At 37.3% G+C, this 14083-nt stretch overlaps 1 protein-coding gene across 1 annotated transcript; it reads right to left on the reverse strand.

Moving 5' to 3' along the window:
* Positions 1-993: 993 nt before the first annotated feature.
* On the reverse strand, positions 994-6794 carry LOC143850036 (zinc finger BED domain-containing protein RICESLEEPER 1-like). Its single transcript, XM_077359363.1, has 5 exons — positions 6641-6794; positions 5985-6049; positions 5112-5201; positions 1132-3151; positions 994-1022 (listed from the first exon to the last, which is right to left on the reverse strand). Exons 1-5 carry the CDS (start codon positions 6792-6794, stop codon positions 994-996), a joined length of 2358 nt encoding a protein of 785 aa, XP_077215478.1.
* Between the last annotated feature and the right edge of the window lie 7289 nt (positions 6795-14083).

Consider the following 14083-nt stretch of genomic DNA (forward strand, 5'->3'; position numbering starts at 1 on the left):
TCGGTTCGGTTCGGTTCTGGGATAAACCCAGAACCGAACCACCAACGGTCGGTTCCCAGGTTCTGGAACCAGAACCGAACCAGGTGAACCTGGAACCGAACCGAACCAGAACCGAATTTAATCGGTTCGGTTCGGTTCGGTTCTGGTTCTGCAACAGTAGCAAAAAGAGACCATGTCACTTAGACAATGAAGACTTGTAGTCTTGCTGCGGTTATCATTTGTAATAGTAATACAGTTTAGACATATTGAAAGAGACCATGTCATTGAAAGGTTAAAAAGGTTAAAAGAGACCAACCATGTCAAATGCCACATTTATACAAATACAAACCTATTAGAATTCAAGAGATAAGCCATGTATATCTAAACCACCTTCAGGTTTGATTAATGTACAAACCTGTTAAAGAATAGAAACCAACCATGTAAAAGAGTCAATGACCAACCAAAGGCCACCTTTATACAAATACAAACCTGTTAGAATTCAAGAGACCAACCATACAAATACAAACCTGTGAGAAGTACAACAAAATCCAAACCATCCAATTTCCAAACCACTTAAGACCCAAAAATAAAACAAGATACAACACCACCACCTCTTCTCCACCTAAAAGAATAGTCAAGACTCAAGATATAGTCACAACCCAACATAGCATCTAAAGTCTAAGCATCCCAAGCATCAAACTTCAAACTTCAAAGTTGAAACTTGAAACCACAAAAAGATATAACATGCACATGATCCAAATCGAAAAGAGGGAAAAATAAAAAGAAATTCCATCCAATCCTCCAATGTCCAAGCTCACACTTCTTTGCATCATTTTTTCCTCGGATCCATAGATATTCTGAAAAAAATAACATAAATTTAGTATATTAGTATCTGAATAATAAATTAAATAGTGCAAGATAAACTTTCTGAAGCAATAAAATTATTTAAATTTAGTTATGTTGAAGCCATTTACCATAAAAAACATGAGTGAAGTGGCATTTCGACTTTCAAGGTCAATCCAAAGAAACTTCCGTACTATCAACTGCAAAGGTATAATATAAATCAAATTTTGATGAAAATGAAAATTTTTGTGAGCTTCCTACAATTAATTATAACATAATAATTGAGTTAACATTAAAAAAAAATGTTACCTAATTCAAATTCTTCAAGTTCATCTAGTTGTTCTTCTATTTCAATAGGGAGTGGCGAAGCCCGTAACCAATCCTGTCCACAAATCAAGCACTCCACTAACTTAGGGGTTAGAGAACTGCGAAACTGATCAAGAATACGACCTCCGGTGCTGAAAGCAGACTCTGAGGCAACAGTGGATACGGGAATAGCTAGAACATCTCTTGCTATTTGGGAAAGAATTTTGTATCTAGAACTATTCACTTTCCACCAATTCAATATTTCAAATTTTGGGTCTTGAGTTTCACATCCTTCCTCTAAGTATCTATCCACCTCAGACTTAGAATCCTCACTCTCCTCTTCTTTTAAGAATGCAACAAACTCTGAGTCAACAATCTCCGATTCAACAACCTCCATGTCATTTACATTCTGAACTGTACTAGTAGTGGGCGGTGAGGAAATAGATTTGTAATGCACAAAGAGACGATGTAATGCTCCACCTACTCTATTAGTGAGTGCACTAACCTTATCCGAAGTATAAAGTTTAGAATAACAAAATTTAACATACTTCAATTTAAATCGAGGATCCAACACCACAGCAAGCAATAACATCATGTTTACTTTATCAATGTTTCCCCAATACTTATCAAATTTTTCCTTCATTTTGAAAGCCATATTGCTCAAAAAAACATCTTCACTTTTCAACAACTCATACAACTGACGTTCAATTTTAAAAACTTCATGAAAGTATGAGTTAGATGTAACATGCAAAGATCCAGATAATCGTAGAGTAGCATCGTAGAAAGTTTTCAAAAAATGAGTCAACACTCGAGCATTATCCCAATCTTCAAAAGTAGGAGACCCATCTTTCAACTCTGTCACAAAAAGTACATCTTCATCTTCAAGCCTTTCAAAAGCTTTTCTAAATTTCAATGCAGTTTCCAACATAAGATAAGTAGAGTTCCATCTAGTTGGGACATCTAGGCAAAGAGAACTCTTACATGTGATTCTCTCTTTCTCCACACAAGACTTGAATCTTCCCAATCTAGATGGAGAACTCCTAATGTACCTTACTGCCCCACGAATTCGAGAAATCGATTCGATGACCTCATTTATCCCATCTTTGACAATCAAATTTAATATGTGTGCACAACATCTCATGTGAAAGAACTCACCATCTAAAATGAAACCATTTCTATTAGAAATTTTTTTCTTCAAATATCCAACAGCTGTATCGTTTGAACTTGCATTATCTACTGTAATTGTGCACACATTTTCTATACCCCATTGTATCATGCATGACTCGACAGCTTGTCCTATTGCCTCACCCTTATGACTAGAAATGATACAAAAGTTTATTATTCTCTTATGCAATTTCCAATCATGATCAATGAAATGGGCTGTAAGGCACATATAGGAAAGATTTTGTAAAGAAGTCCATGCATCTGTTGTCAGGGAAACTCTTTGGTTTGTTTTATGCAACAAGTCCTTCATTTTTTTTTTCTCACTGGCATACAATGCCAAACAATCTCTAGCCACTGTTCGACGGCCAACTAACTTAAATCTAGGTTGCATGACACTACAAAAATACCAGAAACCCTCTCGTTCCACAAACCTAAAAGGTAATTCATCAATTATGATCATCCTAGTGAGTGCCTCTCTACACAATTCTTGATCGAATTTCCATGCAACAAGACTACTATCTCCTCCCTCTTGTGACACTGATTGATATGAGGAAAGAAGCTTTTGCCTCTTGTCTTGAAAATTGGGATACTTAGGACAATTTCTAAAATGCTTCCATAATGTACTAGTCCCATAACTACTACTATATGTATAAGCACTTTTGCAATAATTACATATTGCCTTTTCAGGTTTCCCCTCTTCCATATTCAGGACTTTAGTAAAGTGCACCCACACCTCAGATATAATAGCCTTTTTTTTAGTGGGGCATACCTTTGTAGATTGAGAGCTGACTTCCTCAGTAGGATTTGAACCTCCACCAACTTCGGCATTAGGATTGTAGGTGTCTCCCATACTTGACATCTAATAAGAAATAAAAACAATAAAAAAATTAATATCCCATACATGGGTAGTTGGGTACTACATAGTACATACAATGCTACACTTTTTTCTGCAAGCATCACTTATAAAACCCTAAACTAGGATTAATAATGGTGTGACCTCAACACAAAACCCTTTTAGATTAGATGCAAAAGGGTTTGCAAAAGGCCCTGTTTGTTTCAGATTGATGAAAATAGAGATGTCTCATATTCCAAAAGGCCCTGTTTGTTTCAGATTTTTGCAACTGAGTGTTGCCCCAAAACTGATTATTGGACTCCAAATTACGTTTAATTTGGAGTCCATTAATCGGTTTATGCCTTTGTGGTCCACAAACAGCTGCAAAAATCAAACACGAACAGGGCCTCCATAGTAGTCCAAGCAATTATTTGATTGCTGCTTACACACGTCAAAAGAGTATACTACTTGTGTCAACAGTCCAATTTTAAATTCTAAGGGCTGTACCCATGCCAAAAAAAAGTAGCTTTGATTCTCTACATCCTTTTCAGGACTGTGCAAACAGAACATGGTAGGAAATTTGCATGACAATGGAACAGTAAATTTGGTAATCTTTTGCCAACTTCTCTCTAAATAATTACATAAAAAGTATAACTCCTTTCTAATTAATTCAAATTATTTTCATCATATGGGTGAAGGCGTGAAACCAGTCTTTATCAAGGGGGTATACCTATTTTCTGAGGCACAAGGCCAACCAAAGAGAGTCATATCATATAGATCTATACCACTAAGACAGATGTATCCTATTACATACAGTATGTTCCATAGAACCACAATATAGCGGGGTACTACTATGCATAATCCACCCGCATTACCTGAATATCACAACCATGCCACTGTGCATACGTCTAAGATGTAGGTACTCAACAAAGCTCCAAATGCTGATACTAATAAAGTAATAATGACTGGTTTGCCAATGGCTCTCTATGAATTAATAATTATGATTGCGCCTATATATGGATAATTACGATTACCATAACTGATGTTGATTTATTTGTGGGAAAATGATAAAACCTTCTTACTTTTTAAAGTAATTAACACAAACTATTTAAAAATTCATCATGTAAAAAACAGACTTACTTTTCAAAGACTTAGGGAACATTTGGATGGCCGGAATTGGGAAGCAGAAACAGTACCACATTCCGTTTCTGCCAATTCCGACTTTTGGTTCAAATTTTTCCGTGGGATGAGAGATACTGGGCGAAAATAAAGGGGTAATTTTTGGCGGAACGTAACCCACCTAAGAGGTGGTATTCTGATTCCAACGCGCCTCTCTCTCCCCCGATAGTCTTCCTCTATCCCTAACATCTCTCTCTCTCTCTCTCTCTCTCTCTCTCTCTAGCTACATGGGAGGGAATTGAAAAGATGAAGAAAACAAATAGGGCATGAATAAAAACGACACATACCTTCCTCTTCTTCTTCTTCTTCTTCTTTTTCGTCTTCACCACGCCGGTCGGACGGACGGACGGAGGTGGGTGCCGGTGGACCGATGGAGGCGCAGCAGAAAGTCGAAACAGGAAAGGGATGGGTTTTGCAAAAAAGCAAATCTAGGGTTTTCATTTGTCTAACTTAATTCCTTTTGAATGATATTAGCCTCAGTCAAAATTGATATCAACAACCCCTTTTTTTGTTAAAGAATTAACAAATTCTTAGCCTAAAAAATGATATCAACACCCCCCTTTTTGTTAATATTACAAAATGATATAATGAAGTGCCGGTTCGGTTCGGTTCTCGGTTCCCGGTCCCCAGACCCAGAACCGAACCGAAATCCATCGGTTCCCAGTTCTGGGAACCAGAACCGAACCATCATTTCGCAGAACCGAACCGAACCGAACCGAAGCTGCCGGTTCGGTTCGGTTCTTCGGTTAAAACCGGAACCATGTCCACCCCTATCAGATATAATAGCCTTTTTTTTAGTGGGGCATACCTTTGTAGATTGAGAGCTGACTTCCTCAGTAGGATTTGAACCTCCACCAACTTCGGCATTAGGATTGTAGGTGTCTCCCATACTTGACATCTAATAAGAAATAAAAACAATAAAAAAATTAATATCCCATACATGGGTAGTTGGGTACTACATAGTACATACAATGCTACACTTTTTTCTGCAAGCATCACTTATAAAACCCTAAACTAGGATTAATAATGGTGTGACCTCAACACAAAACCCTTTTAGATTAGATGCAAAAGGGTTTGCAAAAGGCCCTGTTTGTTTCAGATTGATGAAAATAGAGATGTCTCATATTCCAAAAGGCCCTGTTTGTTTCAGATTTTTGCAACTGAGTGTTGCCCCAAAACTGATTATTGGACTCCAAATTACGTTTAATTTGGAGTCCATTAATCGGTTTATGCCTTTGTGGTCCACAAACAGCTGCAAAAATCAAACACGAACAGGGCCTCCATAGTAGTCCAAGCAATTATTTGATTGCTGCTTACACACGTCAAAAGAGTATACTACTTGTGTCAACAGTCCAATTTTAAATTCTAAGGGCTGTACCCATGCCAAAAAAAAGTAGCTTTGATTCTCTACATCCTTTTCAGGACTGTGCAAACAGAACATGGTAGGAAATTTGCATGACAATGGAACAGTAAATTTGGTAATCTTTTGCCAACTTCTCTCTAAATAATTACATAAAAAGTATAACTCCTTTCTAATTAATTCAAATTATTTTCATCATATGGGTGAAGGCGTGAAACCAGTCTTTATCAAGGGGGTATACCTATTTTCTGAGGCACAAGGCCAACCAAAGAGAGTCATATCATATAGATCTATACCACTAAGACAGATGTATCCTATTACATACAGTATGTTCCATAGAACCACAATATAGCGGGGTACTACTATGCATAATCCACCCGCATTACCTGAATATCACAACCATGCCACTGTGCATACGTCTAAGATGTAGGTACTCAACAAAGCTCCAAATGCTGATACTAATAAAGTAATAATGACTGGTTTGCCAATGGCTCTCTATGAATTAATAATTATGATTGCGCCTATATATGGATAATTACGATTACCATAACTGATGTTGATTTATTTGTGGGAAAATGATAAAACCTTCTTACTTTTTAAAGTAATTAACACAAACTATTTAAAAATTCATCATGTAAAAAACAGACTTACTTTTCAAAGACTTAGGGAACATTTGGATGGCCGGAATTGGGAAGCAGAAACAGTACCACATTCCGTTTCTGCCAATTCCGACTTTTGGTTCAAATTTTTCCGTGGGATGAGAGATACTGGGCGAAAATAAAGGGGTAATTTTTGGCGGAACGTAACCCACCTAAGAGGTGGTATTCTGATTCCAACGCGCCTCTCTCTCCCCCGATAGTCTTCCTCTATCCCTAACATCTCTCTCTCTCTCTCTCTCTCTCTCTCTCTCTAGCTACATGGGAGGGAATTGAAAAGATGAAGAAAACAAATAGGGCATGAATAAAAACGACACATACCTTCCTCTTCTTCTTCTTCTTCTTCTTTTTCGTCTTCACCACGCCGGTCGGACGGACGGACGGAGGTGGGTGCCGGTGGACCGATGGAGGCGCAGCAGAAAGTCGAAACAGGAAAGGGATGGGTTTTGCAAAAAAGCAAATCTAGGGTTTTCATTTGTCTAACTTAATTCCTTTTGAATGATATTAGCCTCAGTCAAAATTGATATCAACAACCCCTTTTTTTGTTAAAGAATTAACAAATTCTTAGCCTAAAAAATGATATCAACACCCCCCTTTTTGTTAATATTACAAAATGATATAATGAAGTGCCGGTTCGGTTCGGTTCTCGGTTCCCGGTCCCCAGACCCAGAACCGAACCGAAATCCATCGGTTCCCAGTTCTGGGAACCAGAACCGAACCATCATTTCGCAGAACCGAACCGAACCGAACCGAAGCTGCCGGTTCGGTTCGGTTCTTCGGTTAAAACCGGAACCATGTCCACCCCTAGTAAGTATCCATGCATGTGTCTGGTTTCACAAAATTATTTTGATTGAGTTGCTTCTGGACATAATTAATATTTCATCCTGTTAAAGTATAAAAGATAAACAACGCCTTTCTCCAACAGCATAAGCTTTTGGAGAAGTTGGTAAGTTAACATGGTATCAAAGTCAAAGGTCTCAAGTCCGGATAGCAAAATTCTACATACGATGGTCGGCCCAAAGTGGGACCAGATGTGCCACGTGTTTACCAAGTGGGCCACACGTGTGGGGGAGTGTTAAAGTATAAAAGATAAATAACGCCTTTCTCCAACAGCATAAGCTTTTGGAGAAGTTGGTAAGTTAACACATTTCAATGTTGATAACCGTCCTCATCTTATGACGAAATCATGTTCTTCACATACCAAGCTGATGATTTTTGACATATATTCGGTCAAATAATTGACCTTCTACCCTAAAATTCTGATGTGGAATTCATATCTATGAGTTTCTCGATGTCTTAATATACCTGAAGTTCACAAGTTTCTGAAGACCCGACTCTAAACGCCCTCTTTATTTTGTATTCTGAGAACCGATTGTGAATCCAAAACTGATTGTTGGACTCACAACCGGTTATCAAAATTTCAAACAAACAGGGCACAAGTAATTAATTTTATGGGACTATGGATTTTCCCATTATCATCTCATGTTTAACCTTGTAGTATGGATTCAACTGAACGATTTGCAGTTTCTGTTGGTTATTCCGGTTGAGTTTCTCCGTTGGATCATGATAATACTTGTGGGTTCAGCGTCAGCTTGCTTTGTTGCTCTGAATATAAAGACCCACTTGGAGGGGAGCGATCTAACGGTGGTGGTTATTAGCTCCTTGGTGTTGCAATTTGCTTTGGCAATTTTCATCAAGATCTACTTCTTCCCATAAGTATGTATGAACAAGGTGTCTCTATATGCCTGATGTACAGTTTACAGGCCTGGACATGTAAAGGTGAGTTTTTTATTGTCATGTTTTCCGTGTTCTTGCATTGATTCACTCCCATGGACAGATATCTATATTTTTTGTAAATTTCTATTGCAGAATCTGGTTTTGATTGTGAGTTCCATTGTTTGGTTTAAACATGGAAAAAAATTGAACTAGCGCAGTTCAAGTTTTATTCAGAGTGACCTTCAATGTATGATGATCTCCCTCTAAATAAGCCTGAAATCTATGAGAATCTCATGTAAAGATCCAACAAGCTACTTCTTAAATGAGAGCCTTATTTGCTTGAGTTGTCTTTTAAAAAAGGAGGTGGAACTTGGAAACTTGTTCAAGTAGAGCTCTAAAAAAAAGCTAGAAGCTTTAACGTCAATTGGAATTCCATTTGGTCCCAGGCAAAAGAACTGATGAAGTTCTGCTAACTACTTTCTATTATGAACCAATAGTGGCAAAGTAATACATTGTCATCATACTAAGTACCAGAATATAAAGACACATGCATTTGAAGGCTTCATGTGGTGTAAGTCATTTGAATTTGTTTAAAGCAAATACCACACATGCGGTTGACCATTATCTATAAGTAGAGGATTAATCCAAAATCTGTTACAATGCGAGTAGTTAATTCTTTGGCTGACCCTTGTTTCTTCAGCAACCCTTCACCTTGTTAGGAAGTTAAAGTTTGGTGATTCTTCATTTGGCATGCTAACGTATTGTTATAATTTGATCCGATCGGTTGAGAAAATGTAGGGAAAAAAAAATCTAGACTTAGATGGAATGACATGCATGATTGGGAAATTTCCATGCTATTATGTTCTGAACTTGTAGAACTGATCATTAGACAAAATTCTTGATTATAATCATATGGTAATGGCACGCACTTATGTTTTCTTAGGTGTCAATGTTGTCTATTTCATAAGTAGGAGTTTATGAAATATCCGTGTCCTCTTGGAGGGATTATACCCGATTCACTTCAATGTATGCATTGTGGGTCTAGATCACGATAGATAGAGTTGAGATGTCGTCATGATCAGGTGAAAATTTGGTATGATGAACTGGGTGTTGAAAAGACCCTCAATACCAATGGTCTCACATATTTAGGTTTCAATATAAAAGTTAGATGTTTAATCGGTAGCTTCTTAAGGATGGTCCCTAGCAAATCCCTAATTTTTAATATAGGTAAGATAATGCCGTTAATGCAAATATATTAAATATTAAGGGAATTTTATTCACTAATGGCTCAACCATAATAATGAAAATCTCAAATTGAGTGTGGTTAGTAGTCACTTTTTACTTATAGTTAAATTGAGATTGAAAAAACCCTAGTGTGTGTTGACATAAACCTATCTAGAGTTTCACTTTTTCAACTAGTGAGAAAACACTAACCTCTTTCTTTTCTCTTTAATAAGCTCCTACATGCATAGCTTCTATCGCGACAGTCCATTTTCATCCCCGACAAATCTTGCCCAATTACATTCGGATCCTTTGAATCCATCGGGCTATCGATGTCCACTAACACCCTTGTACTAAATGAGGAAATGGCATCTTTGAAGATAACGTCATACCGAGTGTAATGTTACATTTCAATGCATGCCAATAATTTTGGATGATATTGTTTGGTTGTCATATTTATTAGCACCATATCTTTCGCTCGTATTAGCACAGGTCTATGTATCGGCAATTTCCACTAATACCCCTATACTAATATGAGGAAATGGCATCTTAGAAGATAACGTCATACAGAGTGTAGTGCCACGTTTCAATGCATGCCGATACTTTTGCATGATATTGTTTGGTTGTCATATTTATTAGCGCCACGTCTTTCGCTCGTATTAGCACACGTCTATATGTATCGGCAATTTCCACTAACACCCATATACTAATATGAGGAAATGGCATCTTAGAAGATAACGTCATATAGAGTGTAGTGCCACGTTTCAACGCATGCCGATACTTTTGCATGATACTGTTTGGTTGTCATATTTATCAGTGCCACGTCTTTCGCTCGTATTAGCACACGTCTATGTATCGGCAATTTTCACTAACACCCCTATACTAATATGAGGAAATGGCATCTTAGAAGATAACGTCATATAGAGTGTAGTGCCACGTTTCAACGCACGCCGATACTTTTGCATGATACTGTTTGGTTGTCATATTTATTAGCGCCACGTCTTTCGCTCGTATTAGCACACGTCTATGTATCGGCAATTTCCACTAACACCCCTATACTAATATGAGGAAATGGCATCATAGAAGATAACGTCATATAGAGTGTAGTGCCACGTTTCAACGCATGCCTATACTTTTGCATGATACTGTTTGGTTGTCATATTTATTAGCGCCACGTCTTTCGCTCGTATTAGCACACGTCTATGTATCGGCAATTTCCACTAACACCCCTATACTAATATGAGGAAATGGCATCTTAGAAGATAACGTCATATAGAGTGTAGTGCCACGTTTCAACGCATGCCGATACTTTTGCATGATATTGTTTGGTTGTCATATTTATTAGCGCCACGTCTTTCGCTCGTATTAGCACACGTCTATGTATCGGCAATTTCCACTAACACCCCTATACTAATATAAGGAAATAGCATCTTAGAAGATAACGTCATACAGAGTGTAGTGCCACGTTTCAATGCATGCCGCTACTTTTGCATGATATTGTTTGGTTGTCATATTTATTAGAGCCACGTCTTTCGCTCGTATTAGCACACGTCTATGTATCGGCAATTTCGAGGCCATTTTTTCCTTTAAAAGGAGACCCCTTGCCCTACCTCTACCTAAGCGTTTTCTATTATCTTTGGATAGCTGCCATGGCAAGGCCCAAAACTAAGCCTTTCTTGGTACCTTGGTGTATTGCCATCAAAACCATGGAAGTTGAGAAGCTATGGGAAGACGCTTTCATAAGAGGTTCTTGTAATGATCAGGCTCGAGAGATGGTCCTTACCAATCAATACTATGGAACAGGTGATATAGGAAAAGCAAAGATGGGGATGTTGGAAGCAAGCTTAATTTCAAATGATTTGGCCAATGGTCTGCTTGTCACAGCTGGGAGCTCATCAACTCGGGGGTAATCACAAAAACTCCATCCATGATTTGTCTATGCATACATATCTTTATCTTTGTGTGGGCATTAACATGTGTGCATACGTTCAAAATGGGATTTTATTTGCAAGTCTATAATTTATAAAATATACTCTACTTAGTCTATAATTTGGCTAAAGCATGATTTAGCCAAAAAAAAAAAAAGGTTTTCAAAAAACAATTCTAAAAGTATTCATCCAGTAATGGAATATCAGATCAACGGTCCTGGTCATCGAGAATGCATACCACATGCACATTGGATTCAATGCTAGAGATCATCATTGGGTCCCACATGGTACACTTGTGTGCGGTTGGGATTTGATCTATGGCCCATCAAGAGGCAAACCATATGTCTTTGTCCGATGCCGGAACAAACATCTCATCCATCAGATTAAACACTACAAATGTCATAATTTTAGTATCTCTTGATAGAACCCTAAAGATGAAGGGCTGTAATCATCCTATCACAACATCAATCTCTAACATTTTTTTTTTTTTGTTTCCATTTTGCAGATTAATGGGGACAATTAATTCTTCTCTCTCTTGGAAAATAAGAAAAGTTGCAGGTGGATAGAGAAGAGTGATAGATAAGAGTACATATAGAGGTCAATGAGAATTGAAAAATCTCTGATGCTAGATAGAGGAATCCCTGGAGTTTGGTTCTGGGTCTCTTGTAACATTTCCCAATCCCCATTGTTGAAATTGTGAGATGATGAGGACATACACCAAAACACAATATATATAGGATTCTTTCTCTGAAAAGGAGTCCTTATGGCATACTCTATGAATGCAGAGGAAATATGGATTGAATCCAATGCTAGAATCGGAAAGGTCTTCAGAGTGTAATCCAAGAAAGAAGACCCATAAGAGCTCCTTTCTTGATCTGTTCTCCTCAACTCAACTCAACTCAACAAAGCCTTTGTCCCAAACTAGTTGGCGTCGGCTAAATGAATCCTCCCTTCCAGTCTGATGTTGATTTTTTTAAGTCTTTTCAGGCAATTTTTGATTTGGGTATTTTTTATTTGGGTTTTTAGGGTTCTCTGTAAAGGGGGTGAATTTATCCCATAAGGGGATGAATTTATCACTGCCCTTTTTAAAAGATGTTTGGTTCAATCTTTTAGGCCCTATTTGGATTGCAAGAATTTTCTGTAAGAGTTTGTAAAGAAAATTTTTTTATAGAATTTTCTGTTTTTCCATTGTTTGTTAGAAATTAAAAAATGTGATTTGAATTACTGCAATTCAAGTTTTATTTAGAAGGAACTGGAGTTTACAGTTGTATCCCTCTAAATAAGCTATAATCAGATCAATTCCAAATAAATTGTGGAAACGAAAAAAATTTGGGAAAAAATAATTTTTTCTCTATTTTCTCTAGTTTTTTGGAGAAAAATTTAAAGCAAGACTGAAAAACACCCTGAAAAATGAAGCTAAATGAGAAAAGTGTTTCTGTGCAAGTGCGCAGGGAGCTCTTTGTGCACAAGTGGCTTAAAAAGCAACCACAAAAGCCACCGATTGGTCGCTTTTTTGGACCCCGCAGAGCTGGACCTGCCATATGAACCAATCGATGGCTATTTAAGCCACTTGTGCGCAGGCTCCCTGCGCACGTGCTCAAAAACACTTTTCTCTAGCCAAATAGTGGAAAATTTATTTTCCAGAGAAATTTTAGTTTTTGAGAAAATAAAATCCAAACGTCCAAACATGCCTTAAAAGTAGGATGTTTTTATTCAGAAGATTTGTTCTTGAATTCCTGTGATATTTTTAATCATTTTCCTTAAAAAAAATGGTGTACATATGTGTCATGTGTCAAGAGAGGAGAAAAATAAGTGGTGTGACTTGTCACAGCTACTATTCCCCTTGATTTTTCACCAAATTAGAAAAATACACCTTTATTAAATGAATGTCATAAGTTATATCGAAATCTAAGGTTTGGATTGCAAAAGAGATGGCAGAGTATGTTAGATGGGATCCAATGGTAGAGATACAAAGGTGTGAATAAAGGACATTTGAAAGTTCAAAATAAATGACAGTGTGGATCCATAAAAGCAAGGGGTGTATAGGATAAACAGATCTAAATTGAATCAACATACAGTAAAAATGTAATAGTATTTACCTTGCGAGTGAAAAATAGAAAAAATTCTCCCGTTCACTAAAAGAAAGAGGAAGAAATTAACTCTCAGTTTAGAATTCAAAGTAAATAAAAGTACAAATTGATCCATAAATTCAAGTTATTAGTTTACATGTTGCTGATATTTGTAAGTTCATACAGTTTCTTATAGCTATTCCTGTAGAGTAATTTCATTAATAAGGAGGAAATTAAAAACAAAACAACCTTATTCTCGAAATGTTTGGAAGGAAAAAATAATTCTAAAATCTCCTATACACTAAAAAAGATAACTTGAACCAACCTTATTCATTTTTTATTTAGAGGTGTAAACCTTCTTTGGTGTTTAGGAAGAAAGAGAAAATTGGAACTAACTAGAGGAGAGAAGAAGTTGCTCTGCAAAAGCAAGAAACTGTAAAAAACAGAACTTTACAAACCGAATTGCAAAATCGTGGAACCACAAACTATAAAATTCTAAACACCTACAGAGAGAGAGAGACTCATACTCATAAAACCAACTATGATTCAAATCCGTGGGCCTGTCCCCCCACACCATGCACGAGTCTGTAGTGATTCTAGCACTCCCCCTCACTATCTATTGGTCACGCCAAGCAATTCCTTTCTAAACTATGCAACTTATTGTAGCTCTGTCATTCGAAAGCAATAAGGGCTACGATCCAATGAACTATCATAACTTTGGCTGTTGGATTGGACGTCATAATCAAGCCCGTACTTCTACAAGAATTTCCAAGCAACAAATCTCGCCTTGAACTTCTCTACCGATCCATCCGCTTTGGTCTTTTACCGTG

This window comes from Tasmannia lanceolata, unplaced genomic scaffold, assembly GCF_043159265.1.
Source record: "Tasmannia lanceolata isolate RefF3 unplaced genomic scaffold, GAP_Taslan_0.1 ptg000018l, whole genome shotgun sequence".
Classification (NCBI taxonomy): Eukaryota; Viridiplantae; Streptophyta; class Magnoliopsida; order Canellales; family Winteraceae; genus Tasmannia; species Tasmannia lanceolata.